At 31.6% G+C, this 25,717-nt stretch overlaps 1 protein-coding gene across 10 annotated transcripts in view; it reads right to left on the reverse strand.

Moving 5' to 3' along the window:
• The window catches only part of LOC129948786 (microtubule-associated protein RP/EB family member 1), a 32,064-nt gene that overhangs the window by 4,068 nt on the left and 2,279 nt on the right, over window positions 1-25,717 (reverse strand). For 3 of the 10 annotated variants that reach the window (XR_008781960.1, XR_008781961.1, XM_056059812.1), the window contains exons 1-8: window positions 15,005-15,158; window positions 12,902-13,029; window positions 12,689-12,834; window positions 8,641-8,905; window positions 6,624-6,763; window positions 6,475-6,557; window positions 6,334-6,406; window positions 5,884-5,944 (exon numbers count right to left, since the gene is read on the reverse strand). Coding sequence is in view for 8 of the 10 variants with exons in the window: in XM_056059812.1 (XP_055915787.1) it covers window positions 5,884-5,944; window positions 6,334-6,406; window positions 6,475-6,557; window positions 6,624-6,763; window positions 8,641-8,905; window positions 12,689-12,834; window positions 12,902-13,029; window positions 15,005-15,018 (910 nt within the window). In the remaining 2 variants the exon portion in view is untranslated. Of the gene's footprint in view, window positions 1-1,158; window positions 1,415-1,713; window positions 2,015-2,080; window positions 2,164-5,883; window positions 5,945-6,333; window positions 6,407-6,474; window positions 6,558-6,623; window positions 6,764-8,640; window positions 8,906-12,216; window positions 12,482-12,688; window positions 12,835-12,901; window positions 13,030-15,004; window positions 15,161-25,717 lie in introns of those variants that run through there. The other 7 variants (XM_056059810.1, XM_056059811.1, XM_056059815.1 and 4 more) reach the window with 5 other exon arrangements.

Genomic DNA, 25,717 nt, shown 5'->3' on the forward strand with positions numbered 1-25,717 from the left:
GTTCTTGCTAATTACTATGATTAGTTTAATGCCGGCTGATCTAGATCTATTTTATAAGCTTTCTATTAATAAAATGATATGCCTTTCTTTACAAAATATATGTATAAACTTACCAAGCGTAATAATATCAAAACCCTATACATTAGTTATTTTTTGCATAACGAAGGATACATAATCAATAAAATTCCCACCACATCGATGGAATCGATTTATGTAATACGTAAAATTTTGTGATTTGTGGCTGATCGCTAATTAATGTAAAAATTGTATTCAACACTATCAATACATTTTAAACAGGAGCCAGAAGACTAACATAATTAGTTTATTTATGTGGACATTCAATGGAATGAAAAGGCCAATATAATACATAAGGTGCAATTAAAAAATAATATTTAAAATATTACGTGTGTCATACATGAGGACAGTGCTTTGTTTTGAGAATCTTCATCCTTCATTGCACAAAGTAAACAACTAATCATGCCGACCATGGAATTAGCTAAACTTTTAAAATCATCATTTTTATAATTGTGGTTTTATTCGAACGACAGTCTAACACAAATCTAGGAGAGAAAGTTATTTTTCAAATAAAATGGAAAGTTCAATTTCGTCTATAGTAAAATTCGTTTTACTAAAAAGTCAACTTTCATCTCCAAAGCTTTGTCGTTTTTTAATCGTTTTGATAAAACGACAATTTTAAGGCGGCCGAGTTTTTATTAGGGCTTTATTTTGATGTCCGATTTTCTACGATAACAATTAGTACTAAAAGCAAAAGCTTATTTTTTTACAAAAGGATTGAAATAATTAAAAATCCATATAAAAATCGTTAGGAAGGAAAATATACTAAATCCAATCTGCACCAATTTCTCTAACATAAGTGCGAATAAGAGTGAATAGTAAAAAGTGCAATAAAATATCTTTTAAAATGTCCGTCACCTCCAAACTCAACCATAGATTTGCTCATTGAAATATATAATTTAATAATATAAAAGAAATATCATGAATGTATATTTAGAAAAGAAATTACTTAAAGAACCGTTGTGCATGCAAGCAAAAAAAAGCAAAATTAAAAAAAAATTATATTTTCTACCTGCGTTATTATGTTAATCCATTTTACTTCTTTGAACCACTCCGTGTAGAGATTAAATAAAAATGCATTCATTCAAAAAGTTAAATTAATTTTTAATAAGAAATTAAAATTATTCAAAAGATTATTCCAAAAAAAAAATAGTTCAAATATCATGTGCAAAGCATTCGCTGGCGTCAAATTAAGACGTCAAAAGCAGATCAGTAGTTGTCAGTGTTGTTGCTCCCATTAATAATTAAAGTCCTCTTATTTTATTTTTATTTCTTTTTTTTTTTAAATGGACATCAGATCAAAATTAGATTGAACAGTCTGTGCGGCATCGCCCCCATTCTATGAGAAAAAGTGCGAAAAATTGGAACTTCTTTTTATAAAAAATTCGACGCAACGAGATTGTGGATTATAATTTTCAATGTGTGCATTCAAAATTTATTTTATTTTTTTTTTAAAAATTTAACCATCGTCCACTTAGGAAACTTTTACGCCTCAAAAATACAAAATTTAGATAAATTCAGTTTAGAAAGATTTTGAAAAAAATGGCGTGCTCGTAAGTGGTTTGGAAATATGTTATCAAAATTAATATCTAATCTATTTCATTATTATTGTTGTATTATTGAAAGTGAAAATCGAAATTAGAAATTGAAAAATGTTTATTGATATTAAATAGAAAAGAACCAATAATTTAATACCCCCAATTATTTTAGTTTTCTACCAAATTCCGTGTACGAGTATTGTATAATTGATTTTGCTCTTAATCATATTGAAATCGGCTCCATCAAAAAACTAAAGACATTTGTTGCTGATCACATAAAACAACTGCTTTCTGTCCATTGTGTGGAAAAATTATGGAAAATCAGGAGGTGATATTTGTAGATAACGAGTTAGTTTAAGCTTTTATACACACGTATAAAGAGCTAACTTGATTAGCGACACCTAATTCGCGTCCAATAAAACATACTTATTATTTTATAAGTCTATAGAAATTTTAACAAAGCTTACCAACATAGTAAACCAAAAGTAATGTAAAGAAATTTAAAGATGTAAACTTTTAAGCAGCCTCGGTTTGCGCCATACTTTCTAACCTATGAAAAATCAACACTTTGATTTTTTATCAAAACAACTTCATTCATTCTGTTAAACCGAAAACAAAGCTTTCATTTTTTTCAAACTAAACATAAATCGAATCTTTAATATTGTTTATAAATATTATTTACAGTGCGCTTCATCAGGTTAGCATACTGATACATTGATCTGCTTGTGATCTTTGAAAACACTCCCATTGGAAAGAAGGACATGCAATAAATTATAAATAGAAAAGTTCTCAATATCTATGCGTCGCGTCGTCAGGTTGTACTTCTATGTTTTCAAAAGTTTAACGTGTATGACAACTAGGGAAGCATCTTAATGCCATAAAAGAACTCTTACAAAACGCTTTAAGTAAGCTAATACAATGGGCAGATTTCTGTGAATTAGATGTCAACCGACACAAAACCGATTAAGTTCTATTCTCAAGGAAATATAAGTTTCACAATAATAACCCCCCTTTTATTAAAGGTAACCATTTAACGTTTTTAGATAAAGCTAAATATGTGGGTCTCATTTTTCAATAAATTACTACATCCCAGATCTTTCTGGGATAATAGGGCATTCCTGGAAGAATAGTAAACCCACTTTTAAACAGATGGTTCAAAAACTAATGACAGGGTTGTTCGAGTCTCTTGAGTCTCTTAAGTCAAGGCAGGACTTTTTGCGATAAAAGAAGTATTGTCCTGGCTTAATGAAAACGTAATATCAACATCTGATATCCGAATAATTTTTGATAGTCTGGCCGCCATTAAATAGCTGGACTCTGTGTCATACATTCCAGGAAATTATAAAGCATGATAAACAGCCACGTTTGGCTAATTCTGGCACTACAATCGCAATATGTAAGCTTTTGCCAAAACAAGACATCATAAAGAAAACAAACATCATGTTAAATTATATATACACGTGTTAAGTCATGAAAAGATCTGGCTTACCATGTCTAATAAATAAACTCCCCGCAGCTAGGCGTGACTCAAATTACTTTTGCAGAAGTAGTAGGGTCGAATTATCACTCGCGAGTCGCCTACAAAAATGAGCGAATGTGACTTTTTCGCATTACTGTTTGCGATTCGCAAAGTTGACGTTCGCCTTAAACTTTAAAAATTTGTCGAATTGAAATGTCGTTCTATTGCAATTGGCGAATGCCCGCCTTTATCTTTCATAATCGGTCGAACTGTAATTCTTGGTGACTTTGAAAAAATCACAGTTTTTTTTTTAATATTTTGTTGCGACATAAAAAAATGAGCGAAAATCGACAAAGGTAAGAATAAATTAAATAATTGTGTATAGCATTGAAAGAACCAACAAAACCCAGTTCTCAAAATTGGTGGAGCTGCTAATGGTGGCATGCTCCGATATTGCCAAGGGTGTCGGGACGTTTGTTTCATCAAAAAAAAACAAAGCCCAATATTGCGATTCGTTTGACCTTGAGCTAAACGCATTGGGACCTCCTATACGAGAGCGTAAAGAATAGCATAAGAATATTACAAAACGGTTTTAGAAAATAATATTTTATAGGTTTCGCTGAACTATACATTAAAACTGAAGAAGAAAATCGCGACAAATAAAAAGGACGCAGTCGCAACAGGTGGAGCAACTTTTCGGCATTTGTCTTTGAAATCCTGAACTTATCTGACTTAAAACATATTTAAATGCGTGTTTGCTAAAGTATAACACAAATCTATGAAAAAAATCTAGTTAAATTTTATCAAAGTAATTGTTCATTTTATTACAAATTATCTGGTACTTCCAGTGTTTTGGAAGCATCTCTTAAACATCTCCTCAATCTGAAGATCATGATTGTTTCTTCTTTATTTTCATCCTCGAAAAACAACTAAACGCTGCTAATCATCTTTATTTTTATATACTTTTTTTCACAAAAAACAATTCTTCAATCTGACGTCATTAATACTTATGACAATGAATGGTACTTCACTTTCAGTTTTTAATGTTGGCAGTTTTGTTTTCAAAAACGAACTACGGAGTTTGCCGCTGGTAATACCACCAAACTGTTAATTCGCCAAAATATTCGACTTTAGGCGAATTTTCGACTCGCGAGTGATAATACGCCCCGTAACCTTCTCATTACCTGTCCTGCTCTAGCTCAAAAATTTAAAACCTACCTAGGAGAATACTTCAACAACGATCTTCTAAACGATCTAAAACACATTAATATCATTTTTAGTCTTTTACGTTTCGCAAGGAACTCCAATTGGTTTAATTGAGCTCAGAAGTACATAGCCTCAACCTATGACAGTAACTTTTTTGGAGTCTATATGAAATTAAAAAAAGAAGGAATATCGGTAGATTTCAAATGGAGTTATCTACTTTCCTGTGCAATAAACCGGGTTATGATAACAATAATAAGACAATGTTTTACAATGCTTATAAGAGAGCTATTATGGGCAAGCTTTAAACAACTATACCTTTTTAAGATCAGCGAAAATCGTGATATTAAAACAAGCATCTAATATTCAACGAATGATTTTGAGAAAGTCTTCACCTGTTAAAAGGAAAAAAAAAACTAAGAGAATGCGCTTAAACGCAAAAAACGCTAATAGAGTTCTGGTCTGCGTTGTCTTTTCGGGCAAACCAAATTCATTTGGACTGCTGCAACTACTCTACAAAAACGTGATCAGTTTTTTCATCCGACATCAAGATAAAAGGAAACGTGTATCATAAAGTTTACCAGTCAATGAAATAATAAACCAAAAAAGAAAAACTAATATAAGGTATGTCTATCATTTCTTTGGATTTCGTTATAAAATTACACAAGTTCCTCGTCCGTTGCACCTAGGTCAGTTTTTACAAGTAAGGATCTACACATTGTACAAAACTTGTAATTAGTATTTTATTCCCTAAATGTCCTAGTTAATATTTGAATAAGTCCGTGGCTTCAAATCTTAAAACAAATATATTAAGATCAGCTAACCTAATGACCCAAGTTCTATTCTAATTGTTGAATTATTTTAAATACAAAAATTCTAAACAACTTAATAAAAAAAACTTTTTGTTTTATTTGATTAAAATTTGAACCGGTCATAAGCAACAATATTTTTAAAATGTATGCTCATTTTGTTAAGCTGGAATCACTTACGCGAAGCAGTATGCTAATATGATGACACGCAGTGTACGAATTTTGTATTTATTTACACAATACTACTAATCCTTATTCATAATTCCTAAGAAGCATTAAGTATGCCATGCACAACGTTCAAAACTTTAAAGAATCAACTAAATATTGTATTTAAACATTAAAAAATAAGTTGCAACAAATTTTTGAATTGCCAAAATGAGAAAATCGCATCAAAACATTTGTAAAATTTTGTTGCAACAAGTTTATAAACTGTCAGAATTGATCGCCTTTCAATTCTCTTAAAAAAACTATGTACCTAACCTTTAAAAAAAATTATGTCGACTTTCAATTCTCTTTAAAAAAAATTGTGGAAACTTAAAACTTTGTGAATCTTATATTGGATGTTAACATTCAATGCAATTCATTTGAATCGTTAGTTGAGTTTTAACAAAAAAAAATTGATAACGTGGGTTAATTTGCGATTTGCAGATTGATTAATAATATTGAGTTCTAGAAACTTGGTTTCTTAATTTTATCATCAACATGAAGTGATATTAAACTATGTAATAACAAAATTTGCCAAGTGAATCAATCAAATATAAGATCTAATTGATGAAGAAAACTTTTTTAAAATACATACACCAACGACATCTTCTGGTTGATCTTAAAGTCGGTACGTAACGGCCGACCAGTTTACGAAACTTTAAAACAAAATTAAATTATAATAATAGAAAAATATTATAAACAAAATATACAAGTTTAAAAGAACAATATATGTATGTATAAATAAACTATAAAACGAGCAACAAACATTTCATTCAATGTGTATTAACCATTGCGTGTAAGCTAGTTACTAATACTAGTTTATACAATTCCTGTACAATATATATATTTTTTTGTTTTAACTACTGCAACATTTTTCACTCTCAAAGCACTTAATTATATAATTATAACTTTTGAATGAAATGAAACAGTATATATGCTTCAACTAGTGCAAACAACACAAAGCATTTTCTTGTTTTAATTTGCATTAGCTTTTAGCAAAATGTATTTTTCTTTTTTTGTTTTTAAATTATTCTTTTCAATTTACCTCTGTTGCGTACAAAATATCTAGGATCTTTTGCACTAAAGGATGGGGTTCTCCCTCATCAGCATCTTGACATCTAAGTTAATTAAATATTCATTAGAATGATAAGTAGGTATAAATGAGGAGGACAAGAGTGTTACTTACAAAATTTCAATGTCCCTCAGTTTGCTAAAGTAGAAATCTCTTTCCTTTTCAAGGCCTTCCATATTCAGTCTCAGATCCATCATCTAAAATTATTATGGGTTGTGTTTAAAGTTGTTGTCATAAGAAACAATATTTAATTTATTTTTTACCTGATTTGACAGCTCCTCAATTTGTTGATTTGATACTTGGTTCACTGGTTCAGCAGCCTTCTTAGATGCACCATAAGATGTAGGCTGTGATATAACCCGAGAACTACTTACTGGTGGACGTGCTTGGACCTTAGACACAACTGTTAATAAAATGTTATTTATAATAAAGTATAAAATTGATTGAGCTAATTATATTTGTTTTCTTTTTCTAAAACTTTTTTTTTTTAATTTAGGAGTATTAAACATTTGTTTTGTTTCGACGTAAAGCACGACTTTCTTATTTTTGGTGAAATATTACAAATAATTTATGAACAAATAAATACAAATGTTTTTTTTTAAATAGTGTCCACATAATTTATAACAATGATTTATAGTTTTTCTTGTTAATTAATAGATAAATTATAAAGTACAATTGAAGACTAGCCAAAAATTGAAATGCGTGTTGTAAGAACACAAATTGCCGTTTTCGATCGTTTTGTAACCCGTAAAGGTCTTCCAACAAAAGGTTTCATTTTGATATAAAAAAACGTATTTTTTCAAGATAAATCAATAGATGTTTATTTTATTGTAAAGAGGAATGCAAGCCATTAAAATTGAAAATGATAATAGTGAAAAGGTCACCACGATTGAGGTTGTAGCACCATTCCACATAATTTTACCAATCAGCACATTTGCAAAGGTGTTTCACGAGTTTCATCTTTATATCTTTCTCAAACAAAAAATGTAAATGTGTTTATCATGAGATTTCGGTGACAAATTGTCGGGAAACAACATGGGCTAGAAACTATTATTTCAAAATAGTGATTGTTTTATTGGTTTTGGGGTACTTGTAGAAAATAAACGTCACATAAACCTTCTAATTCCAGCTGTACATAATTGTTAAGCATAGCTCGGTAGCCATTCACCGTTACAGTTGCAAGATGTAACACCCAATCGCCAGCCCAAAAACCGTACTAAACAGTGACAAGTTGACGATGGAGACGCTTTTCTACAATCATTCTTTTCTTTGTCCCAAATATTAATTTTTGCTTTTAAACATATCAAAAATGGCACTAAAGATGATTTAAGGTGAAAATCAGCGGAGATACGACCACGGTACCCTTACGATCTATTTCTGCAAATTGTTGCGAATTCCCATAAGTGGAATGCTTAATTGAAAAAATCCACGTCAACTCTACAAGTTATGGCAACAATATATATCTTATAGCACAATGTAGTTGTAGCTAAAATTCTACACCGTTTGACTATTGCCTGCCGAGAAGATTCTTTACGACGAAACATAAGGGCTTTAGTTTTGCGATTTTTAACTATTTCAATGCTGTAGTATGTGTGACGGTCCTTTTTCAGTAATTACTTAGATTTTACTTATCAAATGTTAAAAAATGTCACTTTTAACATTGACAACTATTCAAATTGAAACCTTTTATTGGAATATCCCCTTTATTTTAAACACTTAAATGACTTAGTTTGGTGAACATTGTATTATGTTTATATGTGTTTTAATGTTTTAAATAGTTTGGTGCTTTTAATTAAATAAAGTGCAATATTAATTTTATTTACAACTAGTGAAAATTTCTAAAATATATGATTAAAATCTTTGTAATATGTTCAGGTATAAGAAAAATTTTAAATCCATAAGATATTTGATTGACTGATTGTTTCTTGTAATTTCATTTTTTATTTACAATTACAATTTAATTATTTACGACACTAAAAAAATATTTGAAGAAGTTTTTTAAATGTAATAACTTTGACTGCACTCTAAATAAACGAATCATCATAATAATGCACACCTGATTAAAGGTGTCCTGCTCTTAGGAAGGTTATACTGATTGATAGGCTGAGATATATCCATCTTTGGAAAACTTTTCAGTACTATTTCTTTAAAATGAACAATTTATCCTAAACAATTTGCAACAAAAATAAAGCCATCAAGCTTATAAGTGATATCATATAGAAAAACCATGCAACACAAAATAAAAAGAGAACATGATTTTTGTGATATTAAGAAACATACTCGGCCGCGTTGCAGCAGGGCGACTTGATCCTTGTGATGATGGCGCAGCCATTGGTTTTCTAAACGAGGGAGTAGGATTTGAACTAGCACCGAGATTATTTTTAGGTGCAGATCCTGAACCAAAGCCCATGGGCGCACCATCTCTTGCGCCGCTGGCATCATAGTCACGACCATCGTAATTGGCATCGAAGAATTTCTTAAACCATTGCAGGAATTCGAAATTATCTTGGAATCGACCTTTAATTAGTTTATCAATTGGTATAATCTAAAAATAAAAATGTTGATAGAAAATAAAATAAAAAATAAAAATAATAATACAAAATAGCAGCAGCCACAATGAAAAGGAAATCATAAAGATTATAAAAAAACAAAAGATTATAAAATTACTAAGTTGATTTTGGTTAGTCAAAAAATTTATAATAAAGAATAAAATAAATAAAGACATGAAATTAGTGTTTTAAAAGAGAGAATGACGATTTTTTTCGTTTTAATTAAGACTAAGTTAAAGATTAAATTATGAGTGGACTTTTGACAATTTTGAATGTTTTCTGAACTTCAATTTTTGTTTGTTTTAATTAGTTATTATGAGAGAGCAAAGCTAGCTTAGTGATCTTATGATTCTGGTTTATGTTATGTATCTCAATATTACATCAAATAAAACATGAGATGCATAATGATTGTCGCTTTTTATAGCATATTTAAGGCTTTAAATGAAGTCATGTTCGTAAGGTTCAATTCCTTAATAAGTGTACTTTTGGTTACATTACTTATAGTTTACGTTTATTTGGTGGTAATGAAAAGGGTCTTTTTTAATATTGTGCGGGGTTATGAATACTTTTATAATGGTTAAACACGAAGCTGTTAAAAATAATGATTATTTATCAAAAGCGTGATGCAAATTAAGAAAAAACAGTACACTATGATTTAGTGACGATTTTGAATATTTTAAATTTAATAAAATGTCTTTTTGCAAATAACTTTTTGATCGTTTGGTTTTTGGATTGATATTTAGGGATCGCTTATTACGTTTTTTTTTCTTTTTGGATTCTTCGTTTTAAAGGATCCGCCAAACAATTTTTTTTTTGAAAGTGCTATAGAAACATTGAGTGTAGCTTCGGCTGTGTTACACGCAAATGTTGCCAATATCCTCCTCTCCAATTTTTGTAAACAGAAATTCGTTCAACATGGCCCGACAACTCCTTGCTCAAATTTCGAAGAATAATGGTCCAGATGCATAATCTCGACCACAATCCGCACCAAACAGTGACTCGTTTTGGGGTATCGACTTTTCAATGTATGCTTGCGGGTTTTCTGTGTCCAAATGCGACAATTTTTCTTGTTTACATACCGGCCAAGATCAAAATGAACTTCATATGAAAAGATGATTTTTTTTTGACAAAATCGGCATCTTCTCTACGCGTTGTTCCCAGCGTTGTTCAAGTGTATACACAACCATATTCGTTTAGCAGAAGAATAAAACTAATTATCTGTCAAATCAGACGTGAGCTATGCGCACAACTTGAAAAAAAGTTAGATGGCGTACCCTATATAACTTAAGAAGCACCTAGCAATCAAATTAGAGTTGTATTACTTGAATTCCTTTTTGAATTGTAAATAATAGCGACTTACAAATCTCAACTATTCTTATTTGTGAGTCATTTCAGGAATGGAGGGGACCTAAAGTTTTTATGCCAAATCTGGACGGCTTTTCTCACAATAATTGAATCCAAATAATACAAATTATTATTATTATTTGACATTATAGACTGACAACTCTCAACCATTCCTGTGTGCGAGTACTATTGTCAGGAATGGAAGGGACCTACAATTTTAAGCCGATTTCGAACGGCAAATTTGAGAAAGCACTTTTCATGACAAGAATTACTCTTGGAGAATTTGTCAATTCCTCGCAAGAGGCAGTACCCGTGACAAAAACTTAAGGTGGCAGGCAGGGATCAAACCCAAGACCACTCACATGGCAGTCCACCGCACTAACTATCATGCCACGGCATTTTGTGTGTATTTGGGAGAATACAAACATCTCTTAGATTTCAGAAAGTTCATTCTCTCAATTATTAAGACTTATTAAACTACAGCTTCTATAATATAAAGTGGTTTGACAAGTTTTTATTTGTTATGCTTTAATTCTAAGCTTTAAATTAGCAACTGCATATACCAAGCTTCACCCTTTTAACAAGGCTTGCTATTGTCATAGTTGAAATGGTTACTTTTTACCATTCATTCTTTATTTCTAGAAATCTAAAATTAAGTATAATATTTTCATATAATTAATGCACACTTCCAGGACTTTTGCTTGAAAAAAATGTTTGCTATTAGAAGACGACGTGAAAATTGGAGCTACTCTCCTTTTTTTTTTTAAAATAAAACGTAATATGGTTAAGAGATTTAAAGGCCATTATTTTGTTTTTAATTTCCAATATTTTGGGAATAACTTTCCAATCGATTTAAGGGAAATGAATCAAAGCAATAATTGAGACTATTAAATTTAACTTTTTGAATGAAATCAACTGGCGATACGGATAAAACTAATGATAATGATTTAACTTCCGTAAAAAAGCATATTTGAATATACGAGTATATGTATTTAGACACTCTCTACATTATTATAATCAAGATTAAAGCGAGTTTAAAACCTAGGATACAAAAAATATACAAAATGGCAACGCATGTTTACTGATTTTATTATTTTGAATTTACATTTATACGATGGGGTTTAAATCGATTTTTTTTAGGCAAACAATAAACTATTGCCAATCCGAATAATAGATGAGGATATATCCTTGAAACAGAATGTAACAAAAATGCCAAAGTATGAAAAATCTAGAAACAAAACCTAAATTATACTGAATATTAACAACATATTACTAAACATACAAAAATACCGCACATGTATGCACATATATACAACTTTTGTATGTGCATTTCAATGGACTGTACATGAAGAATAAAATTTTATTTACCATTGTAAAGACAAGAAAAACAATCACCATAAATAAAATACAAGGATAAAGGAAAGAAGATTCAACCAACTTAAATTTAACTTCTACGTGTTGTGTGGGGTGGGTGGTGAATGTTTTTTTTTTTTTTGAAACATGATGTGTGCGGACAATTATTTATGAACATGGAAAAAGTTTTGAATGATATACATTGTATGTACTTAACGATAAATTAATCGCAGATAATTATAAATGACTTTCAAACATAATTTCACAATATATTGGTTCTTCTTAAAGCTTTCATGATTCAAAATAATCATAAAAACAAATTAAATGAATCAGGATAGCAGGCCAATCTTACATTGAAAATCATGCAAAAATTACTAGTACATACATTATGTACAAACATCAATATATAGTACACATTTTTATACAACAAAAATCGTGCTTCACGCTTGTTACTCTTGGTTTCCAATAGCAAATAGGTATGCTTTAAAACATACAGTGACACCAAAGAACTTGTATTGTCACAAATCACAATTGCTCACAAATCAATCAAATTGAATTGAATAAATCTAATTTGATTTTAAATTTTGTTCATTTCATTTATTCAACTAACTGTTTGATTGTCCTGTTGTCCTAGGTGTTGCTCTGCTTGGCTGTTGTATCTGACGTTTTTCAATTGGATCACTACTGCCGCACATACCTCCGCCGATGCTGGCACCACAACCAGACGTACCTTGACCTAATTTAATGCCACCTCTAGCTATTAAAGGCTCATACTCACGCCCATCGTAATTCGCATCAAAGAACTTCTTAAACCATTGTAGAAATTCAAAATTGTCTTGGAAACGTCCTTTAATCAATTTATCGACCGGTATTATCTATGTAGTACGTGTACATTCACAAGATACGAAAAAGAGATAATAGAACAAAATGTTGCAAAGTGCATTATTTATTTGTTCTTTACTAACTTAAAAAAAAACACACTGACATAACATAAAATAACGGACTCTCTTTTAAAATACAAATTTACATCACATTCAATTAGGGTTTTGTAAGGTTATGTACAAAATGATTTATGTACTTACTTTGTCGACTACCATCTTTTTAAAAGAAGCCTGCAGAATTTTAAAATTCTGAATGTATTCATGTTCGAGATTTGTACGGAACTTGACACGTTTCATTGGCACTGACCCAGGAAACAGCATGTCCATGAATTGACAATATGCGGCACCTGAAAGCCAAACAAATTCAGACAATAAATAAATAAAAGGGGTGAATAAAATATTATTAATTCATACCTGTACACAGTTCCTCAATTTTTGAAAATTGTGCTTGTAGGCAATCGTTTACCCAGGAAAGCATGTCATGTCTGGACAGATTGTCCGTCGTTACATTTGTGGAATAAACGTTAACGGCCATTGTTGAGCTGCAAATGAAACTTATAATTAATTTTCTATTTTAGAAAAACGAAGTTTATTTGATTTTCTAGTTCAATGTTTTTGTTTTTTTTTCTTTGTTTTTTTAAGGAGTGTAAAAAAAAATGCGTTGCTTTAAAATTAAATCGATAGTTCATGCTTCAATGAGTACGTATTTTTTGTCTTATTCTTATGTACATACTCTCGTATCTGGAAATATTTGGGTCATATATCTTTTGATTTCAAGATAATTTGTTTTCTTCATTCGAGGAGACTTTACAGTTTATTGAGTTTACTCGTAAATGGAAGAGAAAAGATTGTGAAATGTGAGAATTGTATTGTATATGGATACAAAATGTAGATTGTCAGTGGGTGTATTGGTTTGGGGTTCAGAGATCAAAAGATGAAGGCCATTTGGAAAGGGTTGTATTGGGATTAAACGAAAATAAGATAAAATAATAAAAATAAAATAATTCTCAATATTATAGGAAATTCGTTATTTCATAATAAAATTGATAAGTAATAACCAAATTTCAACAAAAAAGACAGTAAAACAACAGATGATTTACATATATCAACAAAAACACAAAATACAAACTTATTTTTAAATGAAACCTATTTCCTCAAATCCCATAAGCTGATTCCACAGTTTGATAATATGTAAACATTAACAGCAGGATTATGTACAAATAGACAACAAAAGCTATGTGAAGATTGCTCTAAGCTAAAGTCTAAAAGAGCCGACGAAATAAGGTTTCTTGTCTCACTCTTTTTAACCGTTATTTTAACCTTCTATGGACCAGATAAATAGCCAGCTGCCTTCCTTCTTCCAGGAATGCTCATCAGTATAACCTTGAGCCAGACTGATACAGAGATTCTTGTTCTTAAGCTGTACTTACGCGAATGTGGAATGCCATCCTTCACTCTGTCTTTCCTAGTTTTTGAAATATTTAGGAATTCAAAACCAATGTGTATGGACATCTCCTCTCAAACCCTCTTTTCTTTTCTTAGTGCTTACAATGTGTCTCTGCATAATAAAGGTAGTATTATCCCCTTGAGTGTGCTCGTATTATATAAAAAGATGGTGTAACTGTCTAACTTTTCAAATTGAACCCTAGTATTTTTGTTCAAACTGAAGGTTCTTATCAATGCGGCTTTAGACAAAATAAGTTCACAATCTAAAATCCCTTTGCGGAAGATCTCAAAAAAAACAGACGGCTAAGCGTACATTTAGCCAAGAGAATAAAAGTGTAACTTTTGAGATGGCTAGGTCATGTAGGGCATGCGTAAAGAATCCAGCTCCGCCGCCCGAAAAGTATTCAATTTAGACTTTACAGGAAAGCGAAGTTGAGAAAATTCTAGGAACAAGTCACAAAAGCGGAAAGTAACCTCGCGATTACTTCCAATTAGGAATGCGACACTGGCGACATCTGTTTTGGTACGACTTTAATAGGAAAGTCTGTTAAGGAAGGCATACAGGACTGAAGCGCCACACATAATTAGTAAGCAAGCATTGATATAAAGTAAGCAGTGATATAAATAGAAACTCATTTCAATTAGATTGTTTATTTTGCTCTGTTATCAAATCGCCCTTTTGTTATAAAACTCTAAGTGTTTTGAAATTTATACGTTTTTGAAAGAAGTGTACTTCTATTTTTGGACTTATTGTGATTGCCAAATAGCTCTAACATACACAAATCATAACGTTTTTACATCCAGTATGTACGCATCACAAAACATAAAATTATGTCCATGCGTATAACACGTTTAAATCATTTTAATTCATATCAAAACAAAAAAATGCATTTAATTGAACAATAGCACTTAAACCCTTTCGAAACTGCAATGAAAGAAAAAGAAAACACTTAAGCTTTTACAACACAGTAAGAAATTAAATTAATGTTATTTTTCTGTTTTTGCTCGTCTTGGGTGGGTTTTAATTTTATAGATTTTTAATATAAACACTTTAAATCTTTTCACACTTACATTCTTTTATTCATTTAAGGTTTTAATTTAATAATTATAAACAAAAAAAAAGCTCTCAAGGACGATGTTGACTCTTCTCAACTACGAATAGTGCGACACTAATTAACAAAATCAATTTGATTGCGAGCTTTAATAATTCAGATGAAAGTTGAGCAAGGGAAAAGGTATACCTTAAAAAAAAAAGTGTATAGGCTTGCACAGATTTGATCTGACTGATTTGTAATGAGAAACCTAATCAACACCTCTATAAATATTGCATAACTTGATGTCAATAATAAAACCCATCTCTTTGGTTTTTAGTTTTAATAAATTCAATATACTTAACCTACCTATCTATTTATTGTCTTCAATCATTTAAGAATGTAGATATAAAATTTCAATTCTACTTTACAACTCTTCGTTTATTGAGAATGCTACAAAATTATGTAAATTGATGACATTCAATCATCTGCTTTAATTTTATTTTTACAAATTCTAACACCTAAGCCAAGTGATATCATATCAATATAAATTTATCAGTTGATCAGATCAGTAGTTTGTTATAGTATAGTTTTAAGTTTTTAAATATGACACTAAAAAACATGGTTTGGCACAAGCATCAATAATTAGATATTTAAACTGATTGTAGAATGTTACGTACAACTTTAGGGAATTGAAACGTTAAAGAAGTCTAGACTTAAGTTGTAACATTTACAATGAGTTTAATATGCAATTTATGAAATTAAAAATTTATTATGGTTTAATATTCACAGGATGGGTCATCTAGTGGTTTCTTTTTAATATGTATGATTTTTGCACACATAAAGCTGTTTTATACTTGTCACGAAATCTAGACAGAAAAACGAAAATGTTCCTCCTAAAAATAAGTCTTCATTTTATAGCGTTTTTAAAAAGAAATGCATACATGGCTCCCTCTTTACAAAGAATACGAGTTATAAGTTTCAGCATGATACACAAAAGTTTGAAAAATAGTATTTTTATTATACCAAATATTAGTATTTATCCTTTGAAAAAATGGTTCAGAGGGCCTCAATTAATGCTTAGATAACATAATTGTATTTATATTTTGAAGAACATAAGTTCATCTTCATAAACCTTGGAACTGAAGTTATTTGTTTAATCATTGATCTCTGAAATATGGCAACAACCTTAACATGCATGCATACGAGATTAATCGAGAAAAGTAACAAACTTTTGTATAACACGAAAATAGAATCATTTGGAAGCAATTATACTTTCATTTTGTGATAAGAATCAACAATTACCCTCAGGTTAAGTAACATTTTCATCCTATAGCCAGTCCCAGCCAACAAACGAAAACTTTTCAAATATGTATTATAGCCAAATAATCGTTATCAAAAAACAAAAAAAAAACTTCAAGCCACCATTTTCGCCAGAGTACATTCTACTGATTTAATCATTTCTTAAGAACATGGCAATGCACTCAGTGGGTGCCAAATAGAAGAAAAAAAGAATACTTAATGTGTTTCCCCATTTTAATGCAGAAAAGAATCTTTCTGGAAAGATATTATATATACTTATGCACACATATACTTGTACATTCATCCACTTACAGTTCATAAGCACTTGGTGAAGTATGGAAGTAATGAAAGTCTGAATATATTCATAATTAGCAATAGGTACATGATGAGCAAAAAAAATAATAATCACTCAGACTCGTCAACAACATTTTGAGATATTTTGCATTTTTTTTTTGTTATTTTGTGATTTAATTTTGATTTACATTTTTTAAAATATCGAAATAAATAATTTTAATGACTTTAAGGTGTGGTTGGATTCTTAAATAGCCGTTGGATTCTTTTTAACGCTCTATTGAACTTTCCTTATATGGATTACAAAAATTTGACTAAGAAATGAAAAAGTTATTATTCTATGGTTTTTATTATTTAGTACCTTAAACAAAAATTATAACTGAATTTACACCGATAACAATAAAATTAAATTAAAACATTTGTTTACAAAACTATTCGGCTTGAACAAAACATCTAAATTTTATTTTTGAATTTATAGATATAAAAAAGTCCGTACAAATGAATAGAAGTCTCGAGAGACATTAGTTTAATGAATTGGAAATAGAAATACTAAGTGCTAACATTTTGATTGATTTTAAAAACTTCAGGAAATCATTGAAGAAAAATCAATAGGAGCCTTTAACTAGTAGTTAACTAGCGTTTAACTACTTCAAACTCCACCTAACATGGATTTACGCAACAAATATTCATGTTCTTATTTGCATGGTTTTCTGCAACAATTATCATGTTTTCATTTGTTTAATTGTTTTTTTTTTCGACAAGTAAATAGATAAACAAAATAAGTAATCTACGATTCTTTGGGTGTTGGTACAATTATCTTAAACAAAAAAATGAATTTCAGGTTAAATCGTTGTAACGGAATTTTTTTGTCTCGCTTAATACTTACATTCTTTTTTTAACATGTGACCGGGCTCACGTCTAGAACAATAGTAAGGTTTGACGACTTAGGCCAATTTTAGGCCTACATAAGTCCTTTAATTCTGACATCAAAGAATGTTCTTCCTGATTAATATAAAATATTGGTATCTTTTTTGATTAGTGAACCGAGTGGGCGTATGTTTTCGATTAGCATATGTATGTACGTTATTTTCTATTCCCATCATTTGACAAGACAGATAAAATTGTCCGTTTGATAGCCAAATAACTTTTTAAAAGCTATATACAGACATTTTGACAGTCTATGTATTTATCCATTTTACAATATGAAGTTTTTTCAAATTGTTTTTGTAAAGTTGGAATTTTCGGATTTAAAAATTATTTGTGTGACTAAGATATGATGGATTTAAGATCACAGGTTGTTTTGACAAAGACAACGATTATTACTATACATATATTGAAAAAAAAAAACAAAGTGAGTGTGGAACAGAAGTTTGTGCATGAGATTTGTATGCAAGCGAACAACAGTCATGGATTCTTAACGTTATTAATCTTAACGGGTCAACCATGAACTAGTCTGAGATAAATTTTGCACAAACATTTCGTATTATTCGTTTTAAAGATCCAATTGACTCTAATGACAAGTTTACAGTATGGTGGGCTGCACTGGAGAAAGTCACATACTACGACAAACTCAGCACATCTCTGCTTAAGCGGGGCATTGAGAACCACATCCTCAGCAGCGTTAGACACTCTCCTCCATCTGACACCCCTCGACATCTTCAACAAACAGCGCGTACAGCTATAAGACTCAACGCCTCATCTCAATGGAACAACAACAATGTGGGGCACTCCATCATTTTGAACCTCTTTGGTTCTATACCAAAGTACATAGAATACACTATTCCAAAACCCTAATTTGGAAAAAACTTCCAAGTATCCATTCCATGCAGAGATGAATGGGAAGACAAAAAACTTCTGGATGACAAAAGCATTCATTTTTATACAGATGGATCCAAGACAAATGAGGGAGTTTGTAGTGGTGTGTACTGAGAAAACCTTAATCTAAGCATCTCATTCCGCCTCCCCAATCATTGCAGCGTCTTCCAATCGGTAATTTAAGCGATGAAAGAGGTTCTCTCCTGGCTAAGAGAAAACGTGATATCTTCTCTGACAGTCAGGCTGCTATCAAATCCCTTGACGGTATCTCAACCAAATCCCTAACGGACCTCGATTGTCGATCATCTCTTATGGAGATGGCGCAACAATTTAACACTCACCTCTGTTGGGTGCCGAGCCACAAAGACATCACAGGAAATTGTAGAGCCGATAAACTCGCTAAAAATTGAACCGTCATACCTATTTCACCTGAAAGGGAGAAGATAGGTATACCGATAGCTACATGTAAACTTCTGCTAAAAGAAACAGCTTTTGCGATAACAAACTCTAGGTGGAACAATTTACCAACATGCGCAGCCACAAAACTCATATGGCCACATTGGACCTAAAGCGCTCAAAAGACTTGTTATCTCATATAAGCTTCCTAATTGGTGTTCTTACGGGACACTGTCTTATAGGCAGACACGCAATACGACTTGGTGTAACCTCAAATGACTTCTGCAGGAGCTGTATGGACGAGGAAGAAGGGGAAACAATCTCTGCTCTTTCACTAAGACGCAAACTTCATCTGGGAGACTACTCTTTTGATATTCCCAGTTAACTAGCTAGAAAATCTTCTTCGCTTTATAAAAAGCTCAAATGGTTCGACTAGTAAGAAGTAATTCTCTAGATTCATGTGGTATCAAAATGGGTCTTTTCTTTTGGCCTAAGTGCGTGGATTCTGAATCTTCAGCCACTTTAACCTAACCTAACCTAATGACAGCCAGAACGTATGGAATTGGAAACAAATCTTTTCTGATGTGGCGTATTTTTTTTTTATACCAGTGGCTATGTTCTCAAATGAAATTGCCGCGTATACAGCTCGGAAAATAATGTCAAGATGAAAAATCATCTACAGAGTTATAGTTTGGTGCAGATTCTGGAGTGGTGGGATAAAATGCAGTTTTTCTTCCATGTTGAAGTTAAAAATAAAGTTTCGGTCCACGGCATGTTTTACGGACCCATTTTAATAAATTTTCTATTATTGAAGTTCATGGATTTGGACGACTCCTTTGGACATTTTTTATTATTACGCAATAATCAAGAAACCATTTATTTAAATTCAAAATATCACCAACTTAGTCGGTAAGCTATAGCCAGCAACCATTTACAAAGTTTTAGAAAATTTGGAGGAATAGAAAGTGCTACTGCGAAGCCAGCCAAAAAATGGACTTGAATGAAATTGCGTTTCATAATAAATGTGTATGTTTGTTTTTACTTACATGGACAAAATTTAACTTTGTCGATTTTATTATATTTATATGTTAAATAAGATTTTTACAACAGTTTTGTTCTTTTAGACTTCATAGATCTAATAAGAATAAAGAACTTATTCAAATCTTACAAACTTTACATGTTGTTAGTAAATCAAAATTTTAAAATGAATAAAAGTCAACTTAATTCAATTACTTTTGCTGACGTTGTTAAAGTTATTTGTAAACAAATTTCCGCATTTCAATCTTAGGTTAGCAAATAAAGTTGCAAAAAAGTTTAATCAATCAACATGGAAAAGAATATTTCTGAAGCATTGTTTACTCTACAGAGCAGATTTATTTTTGTACACACATCAGACAGACATCACTTATGTGACAAAAGAGAATAAAATAAGTTAAGCCCTTGGAAACAATTCGCTCATTAAAAAGATTTAATTAAAAAAAAAAACACACAATGGAGTAGGTGGGCATATGGACAATACACACAAGACAATATGACAATTATTACTTTTAATTAGTATTCACGTTTATAAACAAACAAATTTAAAACATAATAAAAACGAATATGTGGTCATAACTGTAGCTTCACAATTACAACATGACATTTTATAAATCACAACCGCACACAACAATGCGAGCAACCTATTTCTCGTTCATAAACCCCCATGAACCGCATTAGCATTTCTGTATTTAACCTATTCTGTTGTTTCATTCTATTTATGACAAATATATTATCTCCCACTTGTTTTTGTTTTTTCTTGTATTCTTTTATCTCGATCAGAGCGCAAATCTTTAAAACCGAGAAAAGCATACACTTGGAACTAGTTTACGGAACTCTTTAATTCGTCGATATGCTAGTTGGTTTTGGTTTTCATTTTGGTATGGTAATGGATTTATCAATACATATATTACAACTCCCTTTTCTACGGTAACATGATTACCTCAAATAGGTCATAAGGTAACATTTAGAATTAGAAATAACTTATTGACCCTTTCACCATAATGCCGGCTAGCAACACGCGATCAGTTTGAGCAAGTCTAAAAGAAAGTAAATCATCCTTGAACATATCACAACAACAAAATAATATACTCCTACTTTTAGCAAAGAGAATAATATTCATATTCAAAAAATAAAGTAGTACCTTTAAGCATAAAAAAACTTGTTATCCCACCACAAGTCAATTGGAAATACCAGTGGGTTTACAAGAGCCCACTAAACGGAAGCTATGTGGGGAAAAGAACTGACGGATTAGTGTTACTGTTCGCCTGTTCGCCCATCCCATTGATAAAACAACGATGAGTGTACAACATGCAGTACTTCGCATTTCGTATTCGACCATATACGAGGTCGTCGTCGACATGCACCAAACAGAGGCATCGTTCGTAGTCCTCTTAAGTCTATGCTGTTTTCAAGGGGGAACAACTCATGCGGAGTGCAATGTATGCACAAATAAAGAAACATGATTTTTTTTTTGGTTTAATAGAGTTGCCAGCAATTCGGATCTCAAATCTTTAAAAAAAAAAAACTTAAACTAAAAATAATTCCTTAATGAGTTTATTTTTTTTTTGTATGAAAATCCTTTATATTTTGAAAGTCAACAAATTAAAAACCATTTAGTTATCAACAATTATAAAAAATTGAAATAAACAATTCATTGTTTCTTTCTTTTCTGAGTAACAGCCGCCGCGCCGATGCTACGCCTCTAATTTAGTTAAAAAAAAAGTCTTTAATGTCAAAACACAAACAGAAACAAAGCAAAGTTTTAATTGTATCTTCTTTATTAGATGCCGAAAATTCAATAGAATGACAGCTGCTTTGCCTCTGCACAAGTGGTGCAGGTGTGAGTTAAATTTTCGAATATGAATCTTCCTTTATCAAAGACCCCAGGAACAAAATTGTATTTCTTAATGATTTTAATGATGAATGAAACATTTTCAAAAAAACTGCGATTAGTTGTGAATTGATTTGAATACAATGAATACATATTCAACAAAAAAAATTAAATAAATATCCGAAGCTGATTAAAAATTAAATCTTTATACAAATATTTTTTTGAAAAAATTATGTTTAATTTTGCAATTTGAGAAAAAGAAACATCACACAATCTTAAATCTGCACAAGTGTTTTTTAGTAGGTACCTTTTCTGCCTTTTCTTGCCGAATACACAATACGAGAGAAAGAAAAGGAAGTGAAGGTTTTAAAGCAAGTTCTGAATGCCTGTATTGCAATGACAGGAAAATGTAGAAATGCATTCCAGATTCGAGTAATACAGCAAAAAGAACGAGTCTCTTCAAACGTGACATTATAACAGATTGATTTTTTAAGGATATGAATGAAAAGGAAGCGCAGTAAAAAATCATCCATTAAGTGGTTGGCAAACATATGGAAACATATGGTGTTATCTGAAGAGTCTAAAAAGGGTCTAGATTCCATTTATAATTGATGAAAAAGTACGTGATTCATCGGTGAAATTTCCCAATGCGTATGTGATTCCATGAAAATGAGTGTGGTGAAATGCTATGACCGCAATGATGAGTCAGTAACATCCCCATCTCTCAACTAAGCCTAAGCCAATAAGATGTAGAGCATCCATCGTTTTAGTCCATGGATATGCTTAGATGATGGAGTATGTAGCCAGGCACTTTAGATTTGAATCTTTATCACGAAATTCAGATTTATGAGTTTAGGTTATAAGTTATTTTATCTTATTATTTGTAATTTCTAAATTTAAAAACCATTGTTTCTTGTATTAAATTGCCTTTAAACTCGTAGTGAATAAAGGAAAACAATAACTTCTTTAATGATCACTATTGCTCTGAAGTAATCAATTACATGTGGGAGTTTTTTAAATTTTCAGTACTCAATAGGTAAAGGTAAAATCTAAATAAAATTTTAGAGCACTTAATTTCACCTGGGAAATAACCAATACCTTGAGAAAACTGAATTTTAGGGTTTTGCCCGAGAACTCCAGTACCGTGTTAAACTGTGAGGTATCGAGTACTCGGGTCTAAGAAAATTTGGTTAATGACTCATATACGAGGGGCGTTCAATATATTCTCTGTATCGAGGTGAAGCTGTTGTTATATATATAAATTGACTTATTTATCAAGTAATACTATTTTAGTGCATTCATGTAAAATTTCATATAAATGTGATTATTATTTACCGTTAAAACTCTATTTAAACAGAATCATAATGGCAACTGAGACGATGATGGTGAAAATTGAGCATCGCGCTGTAATTAAATTTCTCACTAAGCAAGGAAAAAGTCAAAAAACTATTCATGAAGAAATGGTGGCAGTTTACCAGGGTTCCGCACCTTCATTATTAGCTGTGCAAAAGTGGTCAAGTGAGTTCAAGAGAGGCAGAGAAAGCATTGAAGACGACCCCCGCTCCGGCGCCCCGGCTAGTGCTTGTACGGGAGAAAGCATCAAAGAAGTCGAAAAACTTGTTCTCGAGGATGCCCGAATAAAGGTGAAAATGATGGCAGTGATCACCAAGCTTTCGACTGGTACCATTCACACCATCCTTCATGACCATCTTAACCTTTCAAAGGTCAGTGCAAGGTGTGTGCCACGAATGTTCACAGCGCCTCAGAAAAAAGTGAGAATCGCATGCTATAGAGAGCTTTTGGAGATGTGTAGTGAGAACGCGGACGGTGTTATGTATCGGATTGTTACTGGGGACGAAACATGGGTTCACCACTATGACCCTGAAAGCAAACAAGAGTCCATGCAGTGCCATAAAAAAGGAACAGACCCCCCGAATAAGTTCAAAGTCACTCCGTCTGCCGGGAAGCTCATGGCCACAGTTTTTTGGGACTCAAAGGGAATCTTACTCATTGAGTACAAAAAAAAGGTGAAACCATCAACGCCAAATCCTACGCTTCCACTTAGGAAGGAAATTAAAAAGAAAAGACGGGGTAAACTCGCGGCGGCTGTGTTGCTTCTTCATGACAACGCTCCTGTTCACACGGCGCGAGTTTCGAAGGCTGCTGTGCGAGATTGTGGGTTTGAAGAAATTCAACATCCACCCTATAGTCCAGACCTTGCCCCTAGTGATTACTTCCTGTTTCCGGATTTGAAAAAATGTCTTCGTGGAAAAAGATTTTCGGATGATGAAAAACTCAAGTCGGCAATAAATGGGTATTTTGCAGGGAAAGAGGAAACTTATTTTTTTGAGGGTTTAAAAAAGCTTATCTCAAGATGTAACAAATGCATTGATGTTAGGGGAGATTATATTGAAAAATAAAAACAATTTAAATTGAATTCGCATTTTCCTTCATATCGATACCGAGAATATATTGAACGCCCCTCGTATTTATATGAAACTTGAGAAAATGCCTATTGACATCTGGCATGATTTATTGAAGACTATTTTAAGGCTACAAACAATTTTAAGAACATTCATTGTTTTTTTGGAATATGTATGAAAAACACGCTTAGAAACAACCATTTTACCTACGACATTTAAATTCTTAATAAGGGTTTCTTCGTTAATATTAGGCTACATTTTTAATTTATCTTGCTGACCCCACAATACCTTTCTTTTTTTAGCTGATCTTCTAATTTGGCATAGCTCAAATAGGGGCCCGACTGTTGAATTTAAGAAATAATATACTGAATGTTAAAATAAAAAAAAATATTTTCTTCAGTGGTCGGCCGGGAGAACCAACTTAAGAAGAACTATACAAAATTTGTTTTCTAGGGAAGCCCCCCTCCCACTCTATGTATCGAAATGTAGACAAAATTATTATATTATTAGGAACAACAAAAAAAAAGTATAGAAAAAAAACTTTTAATACAAAAAAATAAATAATCTAACATGACTTAAAAAAGTTAATTCACATCGATATTTTATTATTTACAATACTGTTGTAGATCCCTTTAGTTATTTTTTTTTTCTTAATCAAATTTATATGTTACACTTCTAACAAAAACACGACTCTAATTTGGATGTGGGGTATACAATATAAGGAAAGTTAAGTTAAAAAATTTAAAGGAATTAAATCAAAATGCATTTTCAAAAGAAACAAGATAAAACAAATTCAAATTCATTGACAGTATTAATTGAATTAAAAAATTAAACAATATAGCTCCAGTTTTACTTTTTCGAAAAAGGCGAATAGAGTTGGTAGGTTGCGTAGGCTAGGTGGAAGGCGGTTATACAATTTGCAGGAGACAACATGATACGAGTTTCTAAAGCTTGTAGTACGAAAAGAAGGAATGGCAACTAAGGATTGGTAATTACTGTGTAAGATATAGTCTTCACATTTTGGACTCTGCAAGTACCCGCCTCTAATAAAGAAAATCTTGAGAACCTTGTAATAAAATAACTGACTGACAGGCAAAATCTTTATACGCCTAAAAAGCTCCATGGAATGAGAGAGACGGGGTGAGTTACAGACTTTTCTTATAGCGCATTTTTGGAGCACAATAAGCGTCTTCATTTTGTTCTGATAAGCACCTCCCCAAAAGCTTATACCGTATCGCATTCGAGAATGAAAAATCCCATAGTAAACAGTTTTCATGGTGTTATCAGACAAATACTTTCTAAAGCGATAAAAACAACGGATTGTTGAAAGGAAATATTGTTTAAGCCCTAAAATATGTTCAAACCAGGTCAATTTTCTATCGATCAGAACACCCAATTATTTAAAACAGTGAACGTTTTCAATTTGAAAGCAGTTGGTGTCGCAAGAAACATTAGCATTAAAATAGTGATACGGATTTTGAAAGGATCTTAAATGCAAATTATACCTTGCACAGTTCGATGAGTGGAATACGACATTAATGTCTAGAGTCACGTTAGAGCTGAGGAAAAAAACATAAGTTTAGTTTGTTGCTTACCAAAAGTTTATGGTGCATCAAGACAAACTCTCAATAAGTGAACATCATGATTTAAATCGCCA

This window comes from Eupeodes corollae, chromosome 3, assembly GCF_945859685.1.
Source record: "Eupeodes corollae chromosome 3, idEupCoro1.1, whole genome shotgun sequence".
In the NCBI taxonomy this organism is placed as follows: Eukaryota; Metazoa; Arthropoda; class Insecta; order Diptera; family Syrphidae; genus Eupeodes; species Eupeodes corollae.